Source organism: Nuphar pumila, chromosome 15 (genome assembly GCF_984573655.1).
Source record: "Nuphar pumila chromosome 15, dmNupPumi1.hap1.1, whole genome shotgun sequence".
Lineage (NCBI taxonomy): Eukaryota > Viridiplantae > Streptophyta > Magnoliopsida > Nymphaeales > Nymphaeaceae > Nuphar > Nuphar pumila.
The window spans coordinates 2,031,042-2,055,115 of NC_143263.1; the positions used below are offsets into that span (position 1 = coordinate 2,031,042).

The 24,074-nt window shown below is 38.5% G+C and overlaps 2 protein-coding genes across 2 annotated transcripts; one reads left to right on the forward strand and one right to left on the reverse strand.

Annotated features, from left to right (window-relative positions):
• Positions 1-954: 954 nt before the first annotated feature.
• On the reverse strand, positions 955-16,127 carry LOC149814098 (COP9 signalosome complex subunit 2-like). The gene is made up of 12 exons (XM_089990677.1): positions 15,949-16,127; positions 15,214-15,306; positions 10,240-10,318; positions 5,265-5,505; positions 5,107-5,181; positions 4,893-5,027; positions 3,480-3,667; positions 3,288-3,356; positions 3,104-3,194; positions 2,883-3,017; positions 1,451-1,563; positions 955-1,358 (listed from the first exon to the last, which is right to left on the reverse strand). The coding sequence occupies exons 1-12, from the start codon at positions 15,956-15,958 to the stop codon at positions 1,268-1,270; spliced, it is 1,320 nt and encodes a 439-aa protein (XP_089846803.1). The 5' UTR covers positions 15,959-16,127; the 3' UTR covers positions 955-1,267.
• Positions 16,128-18,290: 2,163 nt separating this feature from the next.
• On the forward strand, positions 18,291-23,658 carry LOC149814099 (uncharacterized). The gene is made up of 3 exons (XM_089989364.1): positions 18,291-18,361; positions 19,097-19,157; positions 21,353-23,658. The coding sequence occupies exons 2-3, from the start codon at positions 19,148-19,150 to the stop codon at positions 23,491-23,493; spliced, it is 2,151 nt and encodes a 716-aa protein (XP_089845490.1). The 5' UTR covers positions 18,291-18,361; positions 19,097-19,147; the 3' UTR covers positions 23,494-23,658.
• The last annotated feature ends 416 nt before the right edge of the window (positions 23,659-24,074 follow it).

Consider the following 24,074-nt stretch of genomic DNA (forward strand, 5'->3'; position numbering starts at 1 on the left):
TTTGCATACCCAAGCTCTGATTTTGGTGCTTGAGTGGTTTAACAACAGACAATTGGGTAAAGATATGTGATTGTTCTTTCCCTTTTTCAATTTGTTTTGCTTATTGTCATTGATAGGTTTAGTCGTGGGGTTTGTATCATGAGTGAAAAGTGAATCAAATAAATACTTGTTGGTTATGATATCTAATTGGTTTTTGTTGGTGCATGCCTATTTGGTTTTTGTTGAGCATAGAAGGGAAGTAAACTTGTTATGCTTTGATTATAACACAAGGTGAAACGTAAGTTTAGTGAACCAATGAAATGTAAATAAGCAATGGGTTCATGATTGCCACCAGCTTCATTATATGTAAAGTGGTATTATATTGTTTCAAAAGCAATATATAGGTAGATGTTAAAAATGATAGTCACCAGCTCCTTGTGACTTATTTTTCAAAGAGAGTAAAGAATTCCTATTTCACATCAACCTGCCCCAAGCCACATCACGTCCTTGGATGTAAGATCCAAGCCTCTCAAAAGTCGCTCGAGCTTATTTTGGAAAATGACAGTTGGAATGGGAGTTTATGCATTTAGTCGGAGTCTGCCATGTAGAGCACCTTCCTCAGAAAAACATGATCCAAAGGCCAGTTTCTATTAAACCACACTGCGGGTCAGATTTGCAAAAACAGTAGAGAAAAAAATAGAGTTTTACACCAAGGAGTTGTTCACCCAATAAGGTGGCAAACATGTGTGTGTGTGAGTGCCCGCTCTCTCATGTGCTTGAAAATAAATGATTCACACGAGCCTGACCAAAATCCCAAGTTGAACCTTGGATCTGAGGCAGATGACCAGAAACCAGCCCTACATAAAACTCAATTGAAAGTATTGTTCTGATCAATTATCCGGCTCCAGAAGCACCATACTTCATTCCTTATAAAAACCCACCTACTTCTCGGAGGAAAGAATGCAAATATTCAAATGAATAAAGACATTATTGATCTTAATCATATTCATCACAAAAACGTCATCATGAAGGAAAGAACAAAACCATAGAACTGGGTTAATTTCAGTCAAACACTCCCCATCCTTTCAAATGACAAAATATCCATGCACATCACCAAGGACTTCTACAAGCCGCTCTACATTATACACTTCCAAACATCATGTCTACATCAATCAACATGTTATTCACAGGTGACAAATTTAAACAAACATTCCTGAACAAACATGCAGGCCAAACACCACTGTATCAAAAATGGGTTTCCCACATGAAACAACCACTCCTTTTGTTGTCAACCTATTCTATTTGTGATGCTTTGGTTCAAGGACTTCAACTGAGCATTCCACTTGTCGATTGCATGATATTTCTTCATGCCCTTTGACCTGCCACACAGAATTATAGATGAAATCAGCACCGTGGTTCTCAGATGTTGAGCAGAAAAGGGAAAAAATGAAATTCATCACTCAGGACTGACCGGTCACCGCGCTCCAATAGACGATTCACTTGATCAATATACCCATTGATCCGATTATCCAAAATTAGAGATACCAGAAGTTGTTCCACATCTTTCTCGGGCACATTCAGCTCCTGTAGATCAAATCAGTTCAAGAATGACAGGCTTTCAAAGGATCAAAATTTGTTGAACTCAAGATATTTTAGATTATATCCTAAAGCAAATAAATATTGTTTATCAACTTTTGTCCCAAAGCTGTGGACCAAAGGCAAAAGGAAAGCTGACATTCCAGGTAGAAAATAAAGTCAGAAAACAATCTACATACTCAAAGACACTGAACTAAGCCAGATAAAAATTTCAAATCATTGCAGGACAGGCGGCATGACTAACATTAATAATGTAACCAGACTTGTGATTAAGACGAAGAGAAACCTTTAATCATATCGTAGTTATGGATTTTAGCTCCTCAATGGTATTCGCTTCATCCTAATCAGAGTAAATAACATGCCTTACAGTCCCTATGACAGACCAAGTCCAAGATGAGTGAAACTTTAGATGGAAAACCAAAAACCTCGTAACTTTAAAAAAAATATACTCTTTCAATAGCAGAGTTTAAATTCACAGACAAATTTTCTAGGACTGATTTTTAGTCCTAACAGGTTTGTGTTGTTGCCATAAACGGGGCCAGCATCTATGCCACATGGATACGATTAGACATAGATCTCAAGATATGAATACCTGCTTTTCATGAAAAGCAGGACACGAGGCACATTCTTTTAAATATTTAATGAATTTAATAAGTTAAACATATGAGAAATAGTTTACTATTAAAAAATATAGATGCTGTTAGACAAGTCATAGGTCGCCATGTTCATGTTCGAGCGGCATGTCATGTCTCATAGTCCCTAGACAAGGTGGCCCAACTACCACGTCCCTGTGACAGGCCAGCATATGCCATCAAGTCTGACCTGATTAATCTAGCAAGCATAGACTACTTTGGGTATGTCATGTTAAGGTTCTATATTAGGAATGACCCAGCTCCTCATTAGATCTAGTTTTCAGCTAATATTTAGCCTCAATGAGCTAAAATTAGGCCAAATTTTGGGTCTCTTCGGTAAATGGGTGCAACGTGGTTGAAGCCTGATTCAACTTGATTTGGCACAACCAGCTTGATGTGCAAAGACCATTCAAGTGCAATATGGTTATCACCATTTCAGGCTTAGGAATGCAGCATTACAAGGCATGATGGACGTAACATTTTTGTTCTTTGATGAATCAATAATGCTTAAGCAAACCAGAGTAGTTCAATCCTGTTACTTTCGCAACCTCTTTCTTTTTTTCTCTTTATTGGTTAAGCAAACCAGGGAGACATTTGCACAGCACAAGTCTCTCTCTCTCTCTCTCTCTCTCTCTCTCTCTCGTGCACACACACAAAGCAAGATAATGAGATTACCTTCGATATGAAAGGAATCCGGATCCGTGTATATGGTTTGATAAGCTTAAGCAAGACTTGGGTTCTGATATTTTTCAAAAGGTCTTCAATATAGTTCCTGATAAAAGGATCATCCATTATGGTTCTCCGATTGCTCTGAAAATGTTTCATCAACGAAGCACAGATGTTAGAAAAAAAAATTGGTGAGGTGTTCAGCTTCAAACAAACAAGAAATTCTCAACCTTGAGAATCTTTTCGAACTCGAAAATCTCATTACGTTGATATGCTGCTATCAGATTTGTCATTGCTAAGATTTCTGGGTCATTTTTGTATCTGCAAGAAAACAAAGTCAATAAACCAGTCTGCCAGAAGAGAAAGCACACTCATGCATGCTCAGATAGAAAAACATCTGGAAGGAGTTCTTACGGTTTTGCTTCTTGTCCATCAAATGGGTTCACTTCAGACTCCATTAGCATGTTTGCAAGGACCAAATATCTAACATTGACCAGAAGCACCATTGGAGGAACCCAAATTAGAAGAAGTGCAAAACAGAAGAGGTAACATCAAACACTGCCAGATGGTTGATACTTTTGTCTTAAGAAAGAGATAAAGCCATACTTTAGACACTGAATGCGCCGGTGATTTCCAGCTTCATCATAATTTCTGAAAGCTTCAAAAAAATCTGTTGCAGCTTCAGCCCATTGGCGTTCTGCCATATGCATTTTCCCTCCACATTCATGAATAATTCCCATGATCCGAGGATGAGGTATTGCTGATTTAATTGAAAGTGCTTTCTGATATAGTTGCTGCCAAAATCACACAACATTTAGATATCTAAGGCAGTGCTGGATGTACTTAATTTTAAACATCTAAGGTAGTGTAGAATGTACTCAATTTCTGTTTATGTTTATTTTAGACAAGAGTCATTCAGATGAACCACTCACTATTTTTGGTTAAAAAACATAAGCAGAAACATCCAAGTACTTACAAGTTACAAATAAAGAGGAGGTGTTCAATTTTTCTGTTCATGTTAGTACTCCTTGGTAAATTCAACTCAATTTGGATCAATGGTCCAAGAGTAGAAACTAGCATGGATTAACACAAAACCATCCAAGTTCAACTTGAAACCATTGCAATCCATAAGTTTAGCCAGATCCAACTCATGGAACTAATATAGATCGTTCATGGAACCACATACCTTTTGACCAATGTTAATACATTTCGCTCTTGCATGAGTTTAAACAGGACATTGGTTTGAATTCAGATCATTTGGGCCAATAATAAGACAAAACATGAATCCACTTTGGATCCTCATGGTTCAGACCCATAAAAGACTCAATAGTGTGAATTTTAGATTCATTAAACTCATGTGATCCAATGAGCTCCAAGGCAAATGCAACCCCATACACATCAAAATTATATCTAAAAACTGTTTTAGATAGTTTGTCACTCAAAGAATAACAATTTTCTTCTGTTTATTGTTCATGAATATTTATAAACACTGTCAACAATAGAACATTCTGAACCCAAATCAGAATGAAACAGAACTTTAATTAACAAATCTGATCAATGATACCACAATAGCAGCTGAGTAAGCATGGCAACAAGGTAGAACCAAAAAGAAAAAAGATAAGGATCATTCAGGGCATCTGCTTTGTGAAGTGGCCCAGAAACTGGACCCAACATGGCATACATGTGAATCCAATTTTCAAAGCCAACTTGATTTACAATTCATCTCACTAATACCACTCCTAGACAACTACGCCAACTGGATGTCAGATATCACACAAACTCACAACTATGCAACAAGTAACTGTTTATCCTCATCCATCAGGGAAGTGAATATAGTCATATAGACATGGGAGAACAAGAGTCTGGACCAAGTTACCCACCAGACTGACTCAGGACGGTCCATTTAAAGTGGAGATGTTCAAGTCAACACCAGACACCCTTGAGGTGTAAGCAAAGTTTCTTTATAGAACTTCAATTATCTACCTGGTAATACAAACAAATCAAAGATAGAAGCTTCACCTTAAGCTTTTTATTATTTTTTGTCTCGGTATACATCTGGATCTCTATAGCATAGACCTCCAAAAGCTGTGTACCTTTCTTCTGATCATCGGTACCATCTTCTTTTCGGCAAGATTTATGAAGCTCTTTCAAGATCTGCAATCCAAAACTATCATTGAAGCAGAGTCGTGTATGACCTCAAACCATAGTAAAATAAAAGAAGAGACTGTATTACCTTGTTCATGCGCCCATACTCACCCATGTCAAACCAAATCTTGCAAAGCTTAAGATTTGTCTTAAACCAAAGTCTCTGCAGGAAAATAGACAGAAAATAAACCATAAAATTATGCACACAATGGAAAACATATGCAAAAGCTCAATCATAATTCTAACCTCATTCTTAGACTCTTCAAGGGCCTTCAAAGTTGTCTGGTAGAACTCTTGCAAAAGCCCAAAGTTCTGGCTTGCTGACCCAGAAACATAATCCATTATGTTGTTTATACATTTCTCACTATAATTGCGAGTCACAGCTGATTTTATATATGTCAACATCACCCTATATGCATCCATCATATCCTTGTACCTTCCCAGCCGATAATAGAGCTTCACAGTTTGCTTAAGAGCTTTAAAACCCCTGAGATATAAAAATTTGAGTACATAAAGATAAAATTATAAAATAGCATAGTAAGACCTCAATACAAGGCTTGGGTTTCATCATGATACACCGAGGACACAAAAACAAGATGAAACAACTCACAGATTCAAATCCTAGTGAGAAGCTTAGACAAGGAAAAACACCTGGAACAAAAGGATACCCAAACGTTCCAGAAAGATACAAGAAACTAGAACAAAGAAAAACAAATTGCATTGTGCAGACATGCACACACAAAAATAAATCCAGTGAAAAATTGTCTGGGTCAAACATGCAAGTGAAGCACTGCCTAAAGCATTTATTCTTTTTCTTCCTTTCTCTTTTTCTGTTCTTGGTCCAGGGCAGAGTTACCAGAAGCTTCTTAGATAGGTGGGAACGCGCTTTCCGGAAACTCGCTTCGGAAGAGCGATACTCCTTGCTTCCAGAGCTTGATGAAAACCTTGATTATCCTATGCTTTCCACATGCTTCATCTATTATTCTTATATGTTCTCCTACTCAACTTTTCATGTTTTTTTATGTGTTCTCTCTCTCTTCTCACTCACTTTCATGTGCTTTCTTTAAATTGGTAGTCATCATTTTTAGATTTTGTTACAAATTTAATTCTTACTCTAAAAAATCAAGAAATTTAATATTAGTCACTTTTATTTTAGTTTTTATTCGTGTTCCATTTTGATTCCCATTCAATTCTTATATATATAATTTCTCGCTTCCTATACATTTTAAAATGCATCGCTTCTCGCTTCTCATATCGTTTCCCACTTCCACTTCCTAGTCTAACAACCTTGGTCCAAGGTGCAGTACAGACAAACAACACTTAACAAGCAGCATATTTGCATGAGCTTAGCAACATATAATTAATGAAATAGAAGAACTATTCTGACCTATATAATAAAATTATGAAAAACAAAATGACACCAAAGTATTAACTACTGTAGATGAACACATCAAAGGGATACACAATGACTTCTGCAGCTACGAAAAAACATTTCTTTTTAAGTAAACAATGGTTCTGTCACGGGCTTACTTTTTTCAATAAGCCAGTGCGGCGTGACGATCCTTTCTTACTGCCACAAGCCTACTTATCGCTCTGTCACAGGCATAAAATGCTTCGCAAACCCGCGATGCGCCAAGCTGGCCAGCCTAACGGCCAAAGGTCGCGTACTAACACATTTTCATGTGTTGAATCATTTTCATTGGCCCTGCGCACCACCCCGTGGGCAACTGCCTAGCGGGAGCTGATCAAGCACATTTTCAAATGTGCATTCCATGTAGTCCATGCCGCTTAGTGCATAGCCGTCCCATACCGGCTATCACTTCCGAAAGAGGCACAAACTTTGCTTTAGTTTTGCGTGTCATGAAGCGTATTGCGGCTTCATGCGTACAAAATAGCAAAACCTCGCCACTAAAGGAATAAGACCTTGCGGGCCCCAACCCAAAGACCAGTTAATGATTGAACACCATAGCTAAGAGCACCACCCAGACTCATTCACTGGCGCCTAGACATTCACTCGCCTAGCCCCGAGTCACCATGCTCGGTTGGAATCACCTAAGGTGATTCCTGAGGGAATTAGCCATAACCCACACGCACCCTCGTGCGTCCAACTGTTACGCGTGGGAAAGACTCTCGCAAGTTGAGAGGTCCTTAACCAAATCTCCAAAGGCAACATCCTTTGATCCACTGGCACTACTTAACCGAGCAATGCTCTACATCTGTGCCGCCACACAGCGATGCACTAACGATGATATCGATGCCTATCACATGCCATGTTATCACCGCACATCACCGATCAAGCGAACGCATACCGCACATTCCTATACTCGATGCATTTTCCACTCAGTAGAATTCTGCACTGCATATGCCCATTCTGAAAGATCGACCCGAGACATTCTCCCCCACCCAAAACCATTGTCGTCCTTGACAATGCTGGTGCAGGTAAGAACACAGTCTTTACTGATATGTCAGTTTCCCTTTGTACTTATCTTTGGTTTACCCTTTTTCTTCAGCCTACTCAACTTGATCTGGATTACATCCACCGTTGCCATAACCTTTAACGTGCTAAGTCCCATACCTTTAACGCATCACCGATCACTTAGACAATGGTCTTCTACTCTATCAACATCGAGCATTCTCTGCTCATGGAACCCCAATGCAGTCTCAAACACAAGCGAGTCATCCTCGCCTGCACGACAAACTTGTCGTCTTAACGCTCATGGCTGGGGTGCCTTCCAACCGCAGCAAGGGCAAGTCCAAGCCCTTTGTGGTCCTCACAGAGAAAGACGACCACCAATGCGTGTCGCAGGGATATCAACTCCCTTAAGCACCAACTTACGGTTTTTCAATGGTTCAAACTAGTCCTCAAGTGGGGGACGTGTGCTTACATATCACCCCAATGCGGTCCTTCAAAGTGTTTTCATGGGCACTCATCCTCACAAGGGCACTTTGCCCCAATACTGCACTCCACTTCCGAAGTCAGCACGTTGTACTCTCTCTTAAAGTCAGCAAAACGTTCCTACAGGAACCAACGAGTCACAAACAACAACTTTTTCTGCGCACACAATCCATTGAAGATTTGCCAACTCAAGGGACCAAAACAATGAGTCTTTTGCTCAACGTGGGCACTCCGCTAACCCACAATCTTGAGAGAGAATCTAGAAGTTTGATTGAGTCTCTCATACCCAAAGGTGCAAGTCTATCCAGCCGAATCTAACGTGCATTCTCTGCAAGCACAAGGCAAACGCTACGCTCCACCTGTGAGCCTAGCGTACAACTGGTAGGAATCTTTGGCTTATCTACGTTCCCTTAGCCAACTGAAGAACAACCTTATACTTCTGCTTTTCATCGACAAGATGTCTCATACCATCCTGCCAACATCTTGCTTCTCTGCTCGGCTAATCACACTTCAGTTGCGAAAAATTACGTAACCAAGATAAAACATCGTTGTCCTCTTCAGTGTCGCACACAATGAAGAACAAGGTCTCCGTGAATCTTTCTGCTTTGATACCAATTTGTCAAGGGCTTACTTTTTTCAATAAGTCAGTGCGGCACGACGATCCTTCCTTACCGCCGCAAGCCTACTTATCACGGGCATAGAATGTTTCGCAAACCCGCGACGCGCCAAGCTGACCAGTCTAACGGCCAAAGGCCGCGTACTAACACATTTTCATCAGCCTTGTGCACCACCCCGTGGGCAGTTGCCTAGCGAAAGTTGATCGAGCACATTTCCAAATACGCATTCCATGTCGCTTAGTGCATAGCCTGCTCATACCAGTTATCACTTCCGAAAGATGCACAAACTTTGCCTTAGCCTTGCGTGTCATGAAGTGTATTGAGACTCCATGCGCACAACATAGCAAAACCTCGCCACTGAATGAACAAGACCTTGCGGCCCTCAGTCCAAAGACCAGTTGATGATTGAACATCATAGCAAAGAGCACCACTCAGACTCATTCGCCGACGCCTAGGCATTCACTCGCCTAGCCCCGAGTCACCATACTCGGTTGGAATCACCTAACGTGATTCATGGAGGAATTAACCCTAACCCACACGCACCCCCGTGTATCCAATCATTACACGTAAAAAACACTCTTGCAAGCCGAGAGGTCCTTAACCAAATCTCCAAAGGCAACATCCCCTGATCCGCTGGCACTGCTTAACCGAACAATGCTCCACGTCTGTGCCTCCACAGAGCGATGCACTAACGACGATACCAATGCCTATAGCATGTCATGCTACCACCGCACGTCACTGATCAAGCGAACGCATACCGCGCGTTCCTACACTCTATGCATTTTCCACTCAGTAGAGCGCCGCACAACATATGCCCATTCCGAAATATCGGCCCGAGACAGGTTCAATCATAAATCATAATGACAATGGGCAAGTTATGTATGAGTTTCATATTTTGACCCAGCTACCATGTGCTAGATGAAGTCAACCATCATTATATTGATGGAAATGTGTAAGTAGATTTTTGGAATTTCAAGAAAAGGGGAGGTGGATCTTAGGGCTCACATGAAAAGGAAGATCTCCCCATATTATAAAAGAGATATAGTTAACAGTATTGTTCTGCTAGAATTGTTAGCACCTAACATTTTGTGGTGTTGCCTATGTCACCTGGGTACGGGTGCGGGTACGGAGGGTACGACACGGCAATTCTAAAAATGTGGATACGGGACACGGCTATATATATATTATTAAATATCACATAAATACAAAATAAACAGAATATAATCTAAATATATATGTTATATATAAAACATATATTATATACTGAAAATATAATTATAATTTATACATAATAAATGAAATACAAACTTGTATGTACGGAGGGTAAAATGGCGTGTCAGGGTATCAACGTGTGTCGACACGGGGATATGCGTGTCGACATGGGTACGGAGGGCAAAATGGAGTGTCCGGGTACCATAGAGTGTTGCCATTGTAATTGAACAGTCAAGTTTGTCGCAATGCCCTAAAACTAAATAACAGCAGGCCTGTAAGAATCTTATAAAGCAAGACTTTGGGGGAGAAATATTAGACATGCAGTTCTAGATTCCATTCATTGCTATTAAGCAGAAATTATAATATACAAATATACATTTTGGTTAAGATGCTGCAACTCTAACCATTCAGCCTTCATGTCCAACAATCTATATAATCAACTCATAAATCATCCAAGAAATTTTATTAACTATAGAAATAGTAGAACTTTACTCACCACTCTGCCTTTTCTGGTTCCATCAGGACCACCTCAGCAAATCCAGCAAGGGCTCCCTCAGGATCGGTTTCCACTAAGCCTGAAAAAGAATGTGACATGTTTCTCTCAGGATACTATGAGAATAGCCACTGTTAAGATGATTAAAAAAAAACTCCACAACACATGAAACAAGATATCATCATCGACATGCCATGTCCTCTGCAATGGAATGAGATATCAAGGGAAAAAATTAAGGATGAGAAAGCAAATTCCTAGAGAAAGAGTTTGGCCAGAAAAAAACGATAATAACTTTAAAAAAATGAAAAAAGATATGGCCGGAATTAACAACAGTTCAAGCCAAAATGAAAAATGAATAATGATACGGCAGAAATCAAGCATGCATCATTTCATGCTGCCAGTTGTTTGTGTACAGGCTTTGGAATTAACCACAAAAAAATGAGGGGATTTTGCAAAAAAAGCTTTTTCCTTACATTGCAAATGGAAACAGCCATGCTGTTAACACCTATTGCTTCAACCTTCAGCTGGGTCAAGAAAACATTACTCAGTGGGGGAAGCTTTGATGATATCAAGAATATCATTCTCAAGATTTTCTCAACAAAGAAATTCCATGGTTTTTTTGATAAAAAATATATGGAAAAACACTGAACTTAAAATTATATAAAAAGACACATATAAAGAAGGAAATATTAAAAATATAAAGTAAGGAAACCAACAAACTTACATTAAAATTATGATATAATTGCCATCTATCAAAAACACAAAGAAAAGAATCTATCGTCGTTTATCATGATTTTCATGTTTTCTGAATCTACTGTGATAAAATCGTGATAAATTCAATATCTCACAGACATGTGTGACAAAAAACAAAAAAAAAACAGTTAGTGGGAGATCTGGCGCATTTGTATGCCTGAACATGTGGTGTGTATGTGTGTGCACGTGTGTCTGCGAGATTTGATAATTTATACTTATCTCCTTGTACAGACATAAACTGTATCTAGCACTTCTTTTGCCGGGATAGTTTGATGGAATTGGAAACAACATTTGCTTTATAAAAAAATATAAGTTTGACATAAAAAAATCTGTCATCTAATGTTATTATTTTTTATTATGTAATCAAGGACATATACCTCCTTTTTAGAATGTAATGTTTGATGCACTTTTTCTTCTCTTAGTAAGTTAAAACTTTTTTCAAAGGTCATCTCTCCCTTAAGGGTTCATGTTGTAAAAGTATCTTCAACAAGATACTATGATCAAGACCTTAATATTCTGGATGAAAAACACGTGCACACATGCACAACCCACTAAATCTCACAAATGCACAAAGGCATAAAAGAATGAAAGAACACTTTCTTAATCACTTGGGTTTTGACCCAAAAGCTTACCAAATACAAAGAGAAGGGCTCTATTTATAGAGCAACAAAAAAAGGATTTTGTGGGCCATGGAGGGGCTCCACATGTAGTCGTTGGAGGGGCCCAACGACTATATGTGGGCCCCCAAGGTACACAAAGTACAATAATTAAAAGAAAATAAAAAGAAAAAGAAAAGTAAAACAATATACAAACATATTCAAAAAGATGAATATGCGTAAAAAGAGAAAAAGACTAAAATACCCCTATAGCTGATAAATATTTGTATATACATAATTACTAATTAGATAGATACATGTACATATATATGAAATACATATGCATATGTATCTCTCTTTATATATATAAAAATATATATATGAGCATTATTGAAATTACAATTTAACCCCACCCCCCTCAAACTTAGGGCATGATGACCGAAAGTTTACCAATAAGGAAATTGAACCGCTGAGCACACAAAGCTTTGGTGAAGGAATCTGCCAACTGATATTCTGAAGTTACATATGAAAGATCTATAACTCATTTCAGATACGCTTCTCGAACATAGTGACAGTCCATCTCAATGTGTTTAGTCCGCTCATGGAAAGTATGATTTTTGACAATGTATATTGCACTCTTGTTATCACAGCATAGCTTGGTGGGTCATTCTATTGTGATCCCCATGTCTTCTAATAGCTGATGAATCCATACAATTTTCATGGTAGTAGTCGTCATAGCACGATATTCAGCTTCTGTTGAGGATCGAGACACTTTTTGATGCTTCTTACATCTCCATGAGATCAACGAGTCTCCTAAAAATACACAAAAACCAGTGGTGGAGTGACGGTTATTTGGGTCATCTCCCCAGTCAGAGTCAGTATAAGCAATTAATTTTAATTCAGAAGAAGAGGATAAGAATACTCTCTTGTTTAGTATATCCTTTATGTATCTCACAATCCGCAAGATGACACTCATGTGAATTGATGTTGGAGCATGTTGGTGCATGTTGGAGCTGACTTGCAGTATGAATTGCATGAGAAATATCTAGTCAAAAAATTGAAGAATCGATCTTCTTCTAATTGTTTGTGGCGGAATTCAATCGCATCTCCAATCCATTTTGGTTCGAGCATAGCAAGCTTGTCCCAAATGGAAGAAAGTTCTGCAAAATATTCCCTAATAGTCATTTCGCCTTTAAAAAGAGTTAGAGCCTTCTTTTGAAGGTAATATTTATGGGACAAGTCCCTTGAAGTATACATTTTCTCAAGATACTCCCATGCTTGAGAAACCTTTATGAATTTGATAATATTCGCGTTGATTTTTGTCTCAACAAAAGAAAAAATCCAAGATAATATTTTGAAATTCTTCATTTTCCATTCATCATGCTTCTTCGAATATTCCTCAAGGGCTATGGTTCTTTCCTCCCCTTAAAGGATCGTCATTTCACCTTTCCCAATCAAGGTGATTTTGGGTTCCGGTTCTGGGATTGTACCTTGCACATAACCCCAAAGACCTTTCTCTTTTATGTGAGCCTCAATGTTTTCGGCCCAAACGTGATAGTTGGAGCCATTGAGTTTAAATCCAAGAGAGAAATGAGACTCTTTTTCACCCATTAGAGAGGAAAGATGGAAGAATAAATACGTACCACAATAAGACTTTTAAGTCTTACTTGTCGTAATACAACAACAACTACGCCTTCATACCAAAACAATTGGGGTCGGCGATATGAACCAAAAAAGAAAATCATTCTGGGTCTTCCACATGAATCCTTCTCCTCCAATCATTTTTATCCAATGCCATGTCCTCAATGAGGTTCAAAGCCTTCATATCCTTTCCTATCATCTCCATCAAAGTCTTCTTAGGCCTACCTCGACCTCTTTTGACTAATATATTTTTCCATTTGTCCATCCTTCTAACTGGAGCATCATTAGGCCTTCGCCGAATATGTCCAAACCACCGTAAACGATTTTCTCTCATCTTATTTTCAATGAATGCAACACCTACCTTCTTACGTATCTCCTCGTTTCGAATCTTATCGTTTATTGTATTTCTACACATCCATCGAAGCATACACATCTCAGCTACAATCATTTTTTGAATATGTTGTCTCTTGGCAGCCCAACATTCTGTACCATATAATAAAGTGGGCCTATTTGTCGTCCTATAAAACTTTTCTTTCAACCGCAATGACATTTTATGATCGCACAACACTCCAGTTGCACTTTTCCATTTCATCCACCCAACCTTTATCCTATGGTTTACATCTCCATCTTACTTGTCGTAATGCCCTTCTAAAATATTGAAAGAAGAGAAGCCCCCACTCCAATCTTCAAGAAGCCAAAGGAACGTTTTTTGAGGCACCCAAAAAACGAAGAATCACATGATCTTCAATCTTTAACCAAGCTCTGATACCATGTAAAAATGTTTTACGAAGAAACAATACGCATACAAACATTAATACCTCACAAGAGATGTGCACAAAGACACTCAAATAACACTTGAGCAAGTACGTACAAAGGCGTAAAATAATATAAACATGCACAAAGGCATGAAAATGAAATATATATTGCAAATGGGACAAGAGCTTGAGCTCCCAAGCTTGACATTTACAAGGGGGAACACCCCTATTTATACATCACAAGAGGAGCCACATAGGGGGCTCCCAAAGGAGTCGTTGGGGGGGGGGGGGGGGGGGCAACGACGCTTTTGAGGAGTCTTCCCTAGGTGGCACAAACCACAAAAAAAATAAAAAAGAAATAAGAAAAGAAAAGAAATAAATAAAAGAAAAAAATGCAATCATATTTCAAATGGAATATGCATAAAATAGAAAATTACAAAAATACCCTTTTCGGGTATTATGAGCAATATATATATATATATATATGTACATACAACGAGATTAAGGATTACATCTTAACAAATAGTTCCGTATGTGGTTCTCTTATACACTTCAGCATCACCTACTATTAAGTTACTGATCACACGTAACCTACCACAAAAACATTGGATGCAGGGTTGGGAAGCATACATACATTGAATTGATACTATCAGATGTTCAAGTTTTCATCTACACAGTCATTTGAAAAACAAATTTGCCAATACACCCATATAACCAAAAAAAGGTAAAACAAAAATACAAAATTATCTTCATATAGCATAAGGATAGTGCTTCCTTGATCAACAAGATCCACACTTAACTTTCAAATTTACCATGCAGTCTACAGAATGACCCTTAGAAGGGTAAACTGAACGAACTCCTAGAAGTATGATGCCCATTGTCAATATCAAAACCTGTTGAACCTTCTAAACACTCATTCAATTTGCACAATGCATCTTTAAAAGTACAATGCCTGCACTCAATATCGAAACCTGCTCCTCAAATTCAACACTAGGTAACAAGTTAAATCCTCTTCGCAATCCCCACTAACAGAATACATACGAGACAAATATAACAAATGCTTACTTTCTCTTAACATCATTTAAACGAGTTGGTAAATGCTTCCGACATATGCCACCACAATCTAAGAAAATAATAAATAAATGTCCGCATTCGCCTCATATAGGATGGCGATTCTTGAGTAAACAAATTCACAATTTAATTAGAAATAACATCCTATACATGGAATTTACCTTTAGAATTGTAATACTGATTCTCAATATCGACGTCCTGCTCCTCAGGCTCTTCCTCCGAATATTCAAATCCGTAATCCTCCATATCCGCATCTGAAAAAGGTATAAAAATAGTTTCAGCTCTCAATCGCTCAGCCAGAAAGCATAGACAAACCATTGAATTCAAGATCAAACAAAACAGCCAATACTTGAAACAACAAGCAAAGTACACCAATGAAAACGAAACGAACAGAAACATCAAAGGAATGATAAAATTGAAACAAAGATAATGACAGCATTACAAAAATTTGAAAAAAAGTCAAAAACCGAAGCACGAAAACATGAGGGAATTTGAGACAAAACAATTCATCAGATGAAATATAATCTCCAGACGTTCAACCATTAATTCGACTCGTCTAAAATTTCAGAATAGAGAAAACCAACATCACTAAAATTTAAAGAAAAAAAAAGGAAAGGAGACCGTGCTGCATTAACTAAAAGGTTTTCGCTAATCAACGAAAACACCAAGCAGAGAGAAGCAAAAAAATCCCCAAAAACTAAAAAAGAAACAAAAAAGGAAAAAACTGCATCCCCTCGAGCCAGATTACTTCGTAGGCCTAAATTCAAAACCCTAGAACACTGGGGCTTCTGACGGACTACAGAGCCGATATATAATGATAGTAAACCATGAAAATCCTTCAGATGAAACCCTAAAAGTTTACAACCAAGCGTTAGCCGACGGGAAGAAAGCCGTACCGGAACCCATGATTGCTGAACTCCCCGCTTCGAGATGAATCGAAACAAGCAAAAATTAGGGTTGGTAGGGAAGAGGGATTTGAAACGACGATCGCTCGGAGAACCCCAACCCAGAGAGAAGAAAGAAAGGAAAGAAAACACTAAACACTCACTCTCTCTCTCTTGCGTTCTGAACCGAATCAGAAGCGAAAGGAACCATGCAATTTATGAAAGGTCCCACATTTTAATTTGAATAACTGAACCTCATTTTTTTCTGAAAAATTCCTGATACGCAAACGGATTGCGATCGAAGCCGAATTCGAAATGCATGCATAGTGATGTCAATGAATCGGATTTTATCCGATATCCGAACGAATCTGGCTCCATTTATTCGGATCTGGTCAGCCAAAATTATATCAGATTATAACCGGATGCGAATATGGTTGTGATTTTTTTGATACCGAATCCTGCAGATATCAGGATTTGATGGATATTTGAATCCGGTTACATGTAAAAGCCCAAATCTGGTGTGAGTTTTTCACCATCCGAGTCTGATTCCGTTTAGCCAATATCGAATTAGTTGGACCGTCCTGAATCCAAACTGTTTACATCCCTTTGCATGCACTAGATCTGAGATCCAAACTGTTTACATCCCTTTGCATGCACTAGATCTGAGTTCGAATCTGGATCTCAATTATATTCAACGAGGGAGCTCAGACCTGAAATATGTGTGGTAAGTATGGATCATATTTATATTATTCTTTCTTTTGGTAAACAAACAAACCCTTGTCGCCGCCACAGGAAAAAGAAAGAATAATCCGAGAATTCATTATTTAAAGATTTCTTTTTAAATTGACACCTTAGAATTTCATCATATTCAAGAAAACATCTATATTTTAAAAAACTGCAATAGTACCACAACCTATCATGCTGAGTTAGAGATGGTCGTGGACTGGGGCAGGGTCGGGGATCTAAAAATCCTGTCCTCCATCCCCGGGTCTTGATTTTAACCTTTATTCTGGCCTCCATTCTTGTTTCATGTCCTTCATCCTCGGTTCAAACGGGGCGAGGCACGGCGGGGCCTCTTTTTTTCTCGATCCACTGTCATCTCTAAAGAAAGATCAGGGACGGGACGGGGAAGGCGGGAATTGAAGATGGGGCCGGGGTCGGGCGGGGAAAAGCATAAGTCTATCACTGCCTTCATCCCCGCACTGGTTTTGATTTTAATCTCCATCCCTGCCTCCATCTCCGTTTCATGTCCTTCATCCTAGGTCCAAACCAGGCGAGGTGGGGCGGGCCCAGTTTTTCCCGAGTCCACTGCCTGCCATCACTATGTTTAGTCAAAAAGCATATGGACATTGTTGACATTATATACTTGGCAAATCTCAAATGCAATTTTTAAAAAACTTTATTCATCGTTTTTTCTATATTCTCGTCCAAAATACTAGCTCTCTTTATTGTAAATTGAACCATTTTTTTTGTGGCATAGAAAAAAAAATACATTTTATGGATAAATAAAAAAAAATCAAAGGAAAAAATTAAATCAATACCTGTTTAATTTATGAGCCGCTCAAGCATAGTATATTCTGAGTTGTTAGAGGGTAAAAGGTAATATCTTGTATTAACTGAAGAAGATATGATAGTAGTAAGTTAGTAAACTTTAAATAGTCTATTATTGCTATATACACAGAAACCATGTTGCTTACATACACTTCTTTATTTGGTAGGAGCTACTCTTGAACATCACCAAGTGGCCACACTAGTAAATTTTAAATAGTCTATTATTGCTATATATAAAGAAACTAGGTTGCTGATAAGGGCTCCTTTATTTGGTGGTGGGCAACTAGTGAATGGCCCCAAGTTAAATGAAATGTCTCAAGTTCGAAACTCACGGGTGCGGATTATTTGTCATGAAACTAAAGCTAGTTGTGTATGTGCGTGTTTTTTCTTTTCTTTGGATGGTCTAAAAGAGCAAACCCCATCACCGACTGTACATTGGCTGGTGTCCAGTTGGTAAAACCCTTGAAGTCTGCCATACACACCTTGGAGTACATCCAGCTTTGATCTCGGGCCAAGAGACGCTACTTGAAGGTTTTGAACTTGTGACGTCAAGTCAACTTGGTGACATTAACAAGTCGATATTACCAGATAAGGGGAGCCCTTGTAGCCCGGTTAGGCCTACTTTCTCGTAGGCAAAGGAGCCTAGGGTTTTACGTTAGTGCAACTCAGTGAGCCCAGGGTCTTACAAATTTCGAACATTAACTGAACTTTTTTGAATTATAGTAAAAAATAATCGCCATTCTGAAATATCCCCAAATTTAAAATAAGGAGAGAGAGAGAGAGGGGGAGAGAGAAAAGAGAGTGAAACCCTCAACCCTCTCTCTCTCTTCCGTCGGGGTTCTTTTCCACTTCCTTCGTTCACATTTGCTCTAGCGTAAGCTCTCTCTCTCTCTCTCTGTAGTTGATCAAATTCTTCACGGTGGGAACTTCTCCCATTTTCTTCCTTTCTCTCGGTTCTTTTGGAAACCCTAATTCTTTGGTAATCGTTGTTCTTGTGCTCTGTGTGACGCCGGAATCTTATTTTTCCGGATGGGCCCCGGTAAGTTTTGCGTTTTGATCGAGTTTAGTGCGTTTTTTTTTTTCATGTTTTTCCAAAATTGTCTTTAAGAAACCCTAGCATTTTTGTTGTGTTACCGTTTCAAGATTAGATTAACGTTTTTTTTTAAATGGCTCTTCTCCTCGAGAAAAATGTAAATCTCGTTAAAACAAAATGTAAGTTTGAGAAATGTTAAATGAAAAAAACGCTATTAATATTTCTGCAAAAATACATTAAATGCTGCAAAACGCCAAAAATGTTAAAGGGTTTCGGAAAAAAAGAAAATATCGCGTTATTTTTTACGATAATATCACGAGGTTACCGGTTTTTTTAAAAACCCGCCTCTGAAATACCTTCAGTTCGTTCTGTGAAAGTTCGGTGCGATGATCTTGCGGTGTTTTCAGAAATAGCGGATGTGTTTGTGAGATGTTTTTTTTAACGTAACGGAAAATATTGCGAATTGTGTTTTTTTCTGACTAGTTAACTCGTGGGTTTTTGGGAGTTTGGAGTTATTTTTATGTTGGAATGTTGGGATACGGTCTAAATTTTACTCTTTTTTATTTCCTTTTGTAGATCTAGCTGAGTTCTGGATGAAGTGAATTGGGGTTGCAGACCTCAACAACGATGACATCAGGTGAAAATTTGTGATCTATTTATTGCTTAAGCATTAAATTTGGCTTTTTATTAAGTTTATCTTTGCTTTATTTGGCATAGCAGGATTGATTTTTATACTTGGTCACTAAAATTCTGGTTTTAGAGAGAGAAAGAGTTTAGGTCAATCAAGCCAATGGCACAAGTCCTGTTCTCCGGAAAATCTGGTGGTAATTTGAAATTTCCGGTTTTCCTGCGGAAAACATTGGCATATAAGATATAATATATAAAAATGTAAACAACATACATATAAAAATATTATAAAATAGTCTTGTCATGTTAAATTGCGATAAAAATGTGTTAATTTCAAAATAGACGATAATTTGAAAATGTTTTTTTTTTTGTTTTCCTTTCAGTATTGTATTAGCCTTTGGAAATTATCGTGATTTTTGTCACAATATGTTTAAAATATTGGTGATATAGAATCTAAGGTTAGTCCTTAAGTGTGAAGGTAACAATGTCATCTTACTAATTTAAGAGTTTCTCATTGCAGTTATGCTTCCGTCTTCCAACTAGGTAATCCTCCATATTTCAATCAGAGCTGATATCTGAAAGTATTTAGAATTTTGTGGATATTTGGGTGTTAAAGAGTGTTTTTTGGCATGAAGGAGTTTCTTATTCTGAACTATTGTAAATCCATATGAATTTGCTTCACTTACTAATATGGAAAATGGAGTGAAAGTTGAATGAGCTGTAGTTGGAGTTTGCTCATTAAGGTTGTGTGTGGCCCTACTAGTGCTGTAAGCCATTAAATTAGTCAGATGAGTATTGCTTTAAACTCATGGGATCAACATTAGATTAATTGTGCGTGTGTATACATATGTCAAACTTGAATTTGTGGTTCTTATCATTTACTCTTTCTGTGGCTGGGTGTTGGGAATATATGCGTTTAGATGGACAGTATTGTATACTATGAAGATTGAATAGGAAACATATGCAAAAATGTGTCAAGATAGATGCAGATTGGGATTAGGAGACTTAAATTAGAGAATTGCACTGATAAAAATCTTGCCACACTTGACCAATGTTGTGCATATTTTATCCTATCATACTAAACAGCACAATAGATTATGTATCATAGGTCCATATGAGACGGTACACCCTTTGTGTCAGAAAAAGGGTGTCTTGTATGGTTGTACCATATCGAACTGTATGATAAGTTATGGTACCATACTGTGTGATATCATATCATATGATATCAGCTACTTTTGGTAGTCTGTCCAAAATGTGTCAGATAAATTTTGTTTCTTTTTAATGAGACTATTGGGTAAATCAGACTGTATTAAGGCCCTATTCACTCTTTATAAACCAAGGAAACCAAAAAATCTATCAAGATTATGTAGGACTGGGCATAATAGAGAAATATGGGAAGGAAGGAAATCATTATAGGAAAAAAAGATCAATTCTTAGCTTATTACCAAGAATATGCATTCTTAGATTATTACCAAGAATATGCATGACTGGCATAAAAGAGAAAGATGGGAAGGAAGGAAATAATTATGGTAAAAACTACCACTTATTTCATTTTTGTACGTAGTGTGATTAATGAAAATAATTAATAGTGTTATATTTAGATTTTTTTGTTAATGCAGTGCACTTGTTAAATTTCTATTATACTGTTGAAGTTACTATTTGACTATTGATGCTTTACTAACAATGTTATATGGTGTGGATTATTTACTTTATTTAATAATTTTCTATCTTTAAAATGTTTTAAACATTACAATTATGCTTTTTCTTGTTCTTGATTCTGTGTATTATTTGCTAATTGTTACATATTGATTCATTCATATTATGTTTTAGGCTTTGTCTCTTAGTTTTATTGCTTAGCTGGTTCAGGCCTCTGGGTGCACATAAGTCTTGTCCCTCTTCAACTACATGTTTCTCTGAAACTCTCTCCTTGGAATGCCAATCTTACTTCAGAACATTAGGCGATCAACATGTTCAGCTTCTAAGACCTGTACGATTGATTACAGATGAGGTTGGGGGTATTAACTATTAACAGTATTGGGTTTGAGTGTGTGTCTGTGTGTGCCTGTGCATGTGTGTCTTGCATTTTTCATCTCTAAGATTAGGCAATGTTACATGATTCTATCGTTTGCACCTTCAGATACTCGTAGTGTTGTGTCACTTTACAACCAAACCAAGTTAATAATACTAAAACTCGAAACTCTACAGGGGAATCCTCTGAACGGACATCTGTTGGATCTGGAACACATAATTTGGGTGCATCAGCGGGAAACAAGCCCCATTCATTGTCACCAGGACTCAAAGAGTTTATCAGGAGATTTGTTGAACCTGAATGCCTGGCGGAAAAACTTTTGGATTGGTTTTCAACAGTTTCAGAAAATTCAATAAATAGACGACTTATTCCTTTTGAGTTACAGGAGCTCCAGAAGTTTGATTATGCATTGGAAGGTGTTTCTTTTCAGCAACTCATTCGGATGCCAAATGCTGTTCATGCTTCACCTTCAGCTTCAGATGCTGTAGAAGCAAAGGCATATCTTGCACTTGAAGATTTCCTCTATGCGGGTGCCAGGGGATTATGGGAGACCTTCTGGGATCAAGACGGACCTATGCCATTTCTGGTGGGAAGTCTGCATAGTTCAAGTTCCAGATTTTATCCTGCTGAGAAGGTAATTGCAAATGGGAAAGGTAGAGGGCTTTGTGCCACTGCTCTATTTGTCAACAGTGGTCGCCATTCGCATGGTAAATGGGAAGAAATTCTTGAAGTGGCACTACTGAGGCCTGATGTAGTAAGCCTATCATCAGAGAGTGACTGTCAACCTTCTCCTTCTGTCCTTGGTGAAGCATTGTTCTTTGCTCTTCGTGTACTGTTGTCAAGAAACTTAAACAGATATAATCTTTTCTATGGTTCTAACTTTGTTTACATTATGATTGTGGATTCCCAGTATGGGGGAGTGGTTAAACTGGAAGGAGATGTAAGCACATTGGAAGTTGATGTAAACAATGTTTATGAATGTGCTGCTGATTGGATAATGAATCATTCCCAGATCATGGTTTCTCCTATTGATCGAATCTGGAACAAGCTTGGTAATGCCAACTGGGGGGATGTTGGACCATTGCAGGTACTCCTTGCTACTTACGAGACCATTATGCTAACTACAGGGATGCCCAAGAAATCAGTTGCAGATTTGGCTGCAATTCATGTTTCTCGTCTTCAAAAGCGAAGAAATGAGAGGCAGATAGTCGAGTTACGCATGAACGGTAGTAGCTCAACTTCAGCACAGCTCCTGCAGCAAAGCTATTCATCAGAAATTGTTGAAGTCAGGGATGAAGTGGTTGAAGTAGAACCTGAGGTGGTTTTGAGGCTTGAGGTAGGGTCAGTTCTGTGGCTGGAGGATTCTAATTGGAAGAAGGGTTTTCAGATCAATGAGGTGTTACGAAGTGATGAGGTTCCAATCTACAGTTCGATCTCTCTTGATGAACCAGGGAAGTCGCTGTTACTTTACGTCGGTTCCCATCCATCTCGCTTAGGACCTTCATGGGAGGACATGAGCTTGTGGTATCAGGTCCAAAGACAGACTAAGATACTCACTGTGATGAAGCAGAAGGGACTTTCAAGTAAGTACCTGCCACAGCTGGTTGCATCTGGAAGAATTGTTCATCCTGGTCAGTGCCAGAAGCGGAGCTCCAGTGATCGTTGCAACCATCCATGGTGTGGAACCCCTATTCTTGCCATGTACCCAGCTGGTGAATTAGTCTCCATCATGATGAAGAGGGGTGAGTTCACCCCTGAGGAGGTGCTCAGGTTGTGCCATGACTGCTTATCTGCTGTGTATGCCACTAGCTCCGCTGGAATCCGGCATGGTGACATCTGCCCAGAGAACATAATTAGTGTGGCTTCTGGAGCAAGGCATCATTATGTTCTAATTGGATGGGGCCGCTCTGTCTTAGAAGATAGAGACAGGACAGCCACAAACCTTCTGTTTTCTTCGACGTATGCCCTTCAGGAAGGGAAGCTGTGCCCATCTTCTGATACGGAGAGTCTGGTCTACCTGCTCTTCTTTTTGTGCGGAGGTGTCATTCCAGAGTTGGGCTCTGTTGAAACAGCGCTTCGGTGGAGAGAGTCATCTTGGTCTAGACGCTTAATCCAGCAAAAACTCGGTGATATCTCCACTGTGTTGAAAGCATTTGCTGATTACATTGACAGCCTGTGCGGCACACCGTATCCAGTAGACTATGAAATATGGTTGAGAAGGTTGAATAGGACCCTACATGGTGAAAGTCATGGAAAGGAAATACAACAGATCAATGGCAGGCCAGAGTCATCTGGATCAATCTCATCATTTTCCTGAAACTGGAGATGGTTACCATCTGAAATTGAAGTATGTTTTCTTTTGGGCTTGTTTCTTCAGATTGGTTATGTACAGTCTCCTGTAACTGGAGATCAGAAATTCACCTGTTTTTATCGGCGATAGGTAGTGTAAATTTGTATCAAAGTTAATTATGAGAAAGGTTGCAATAAATTTTAAAGTCTCATATAGTTGGGATTGTGTCTTGCTTGATCTTAGTTATCTTGGTTGAGTTCTTACATATAGTTTTTTATATGTTCTGCTTCTTTTGGTTGTGTCTGACATAAATCTCCTACTTTGAAGAGGTGCTTTGGCATTGATGATTGGTCAAAGTGGGGTGTGGCGAATGTTGCTAGATTTTGCTTTCTAGGCATCTGTACCGGAAAAGTGGGATTATCTGGGAAATTGCTTTGCGGATTGCTGAAACTTCCCGATGTTTCAGTGCATTCAATTACCCCATGAATATACCAACTGTTGAAATGAGCACTGAAAACCACACACACACACACGCGCACACACACACACACACACAGTTAAGGGTTTAATATCTGCATCTCGATTGTTGGTAGTCAAATAAATTTGAC

Coding starts and splice junctions, on each gene's coding strand:
- LOC149814098 (XM_089990677.1), bottom strand. Junction 5,182..5,264: donor TTGAAGAGTCTAAGAATGAG/GTTAGAATTATG, acceptor ATTTTCCTGCAG/AGACTTTGGTTTAAGACAAA. Junction 1,564..2,882: donor GGATTCCTTTCATATCGAAG/GTAATCTCATTA, acceptor TTTGATCTACAG/GAGCTGAATGTGCCCGAGAA.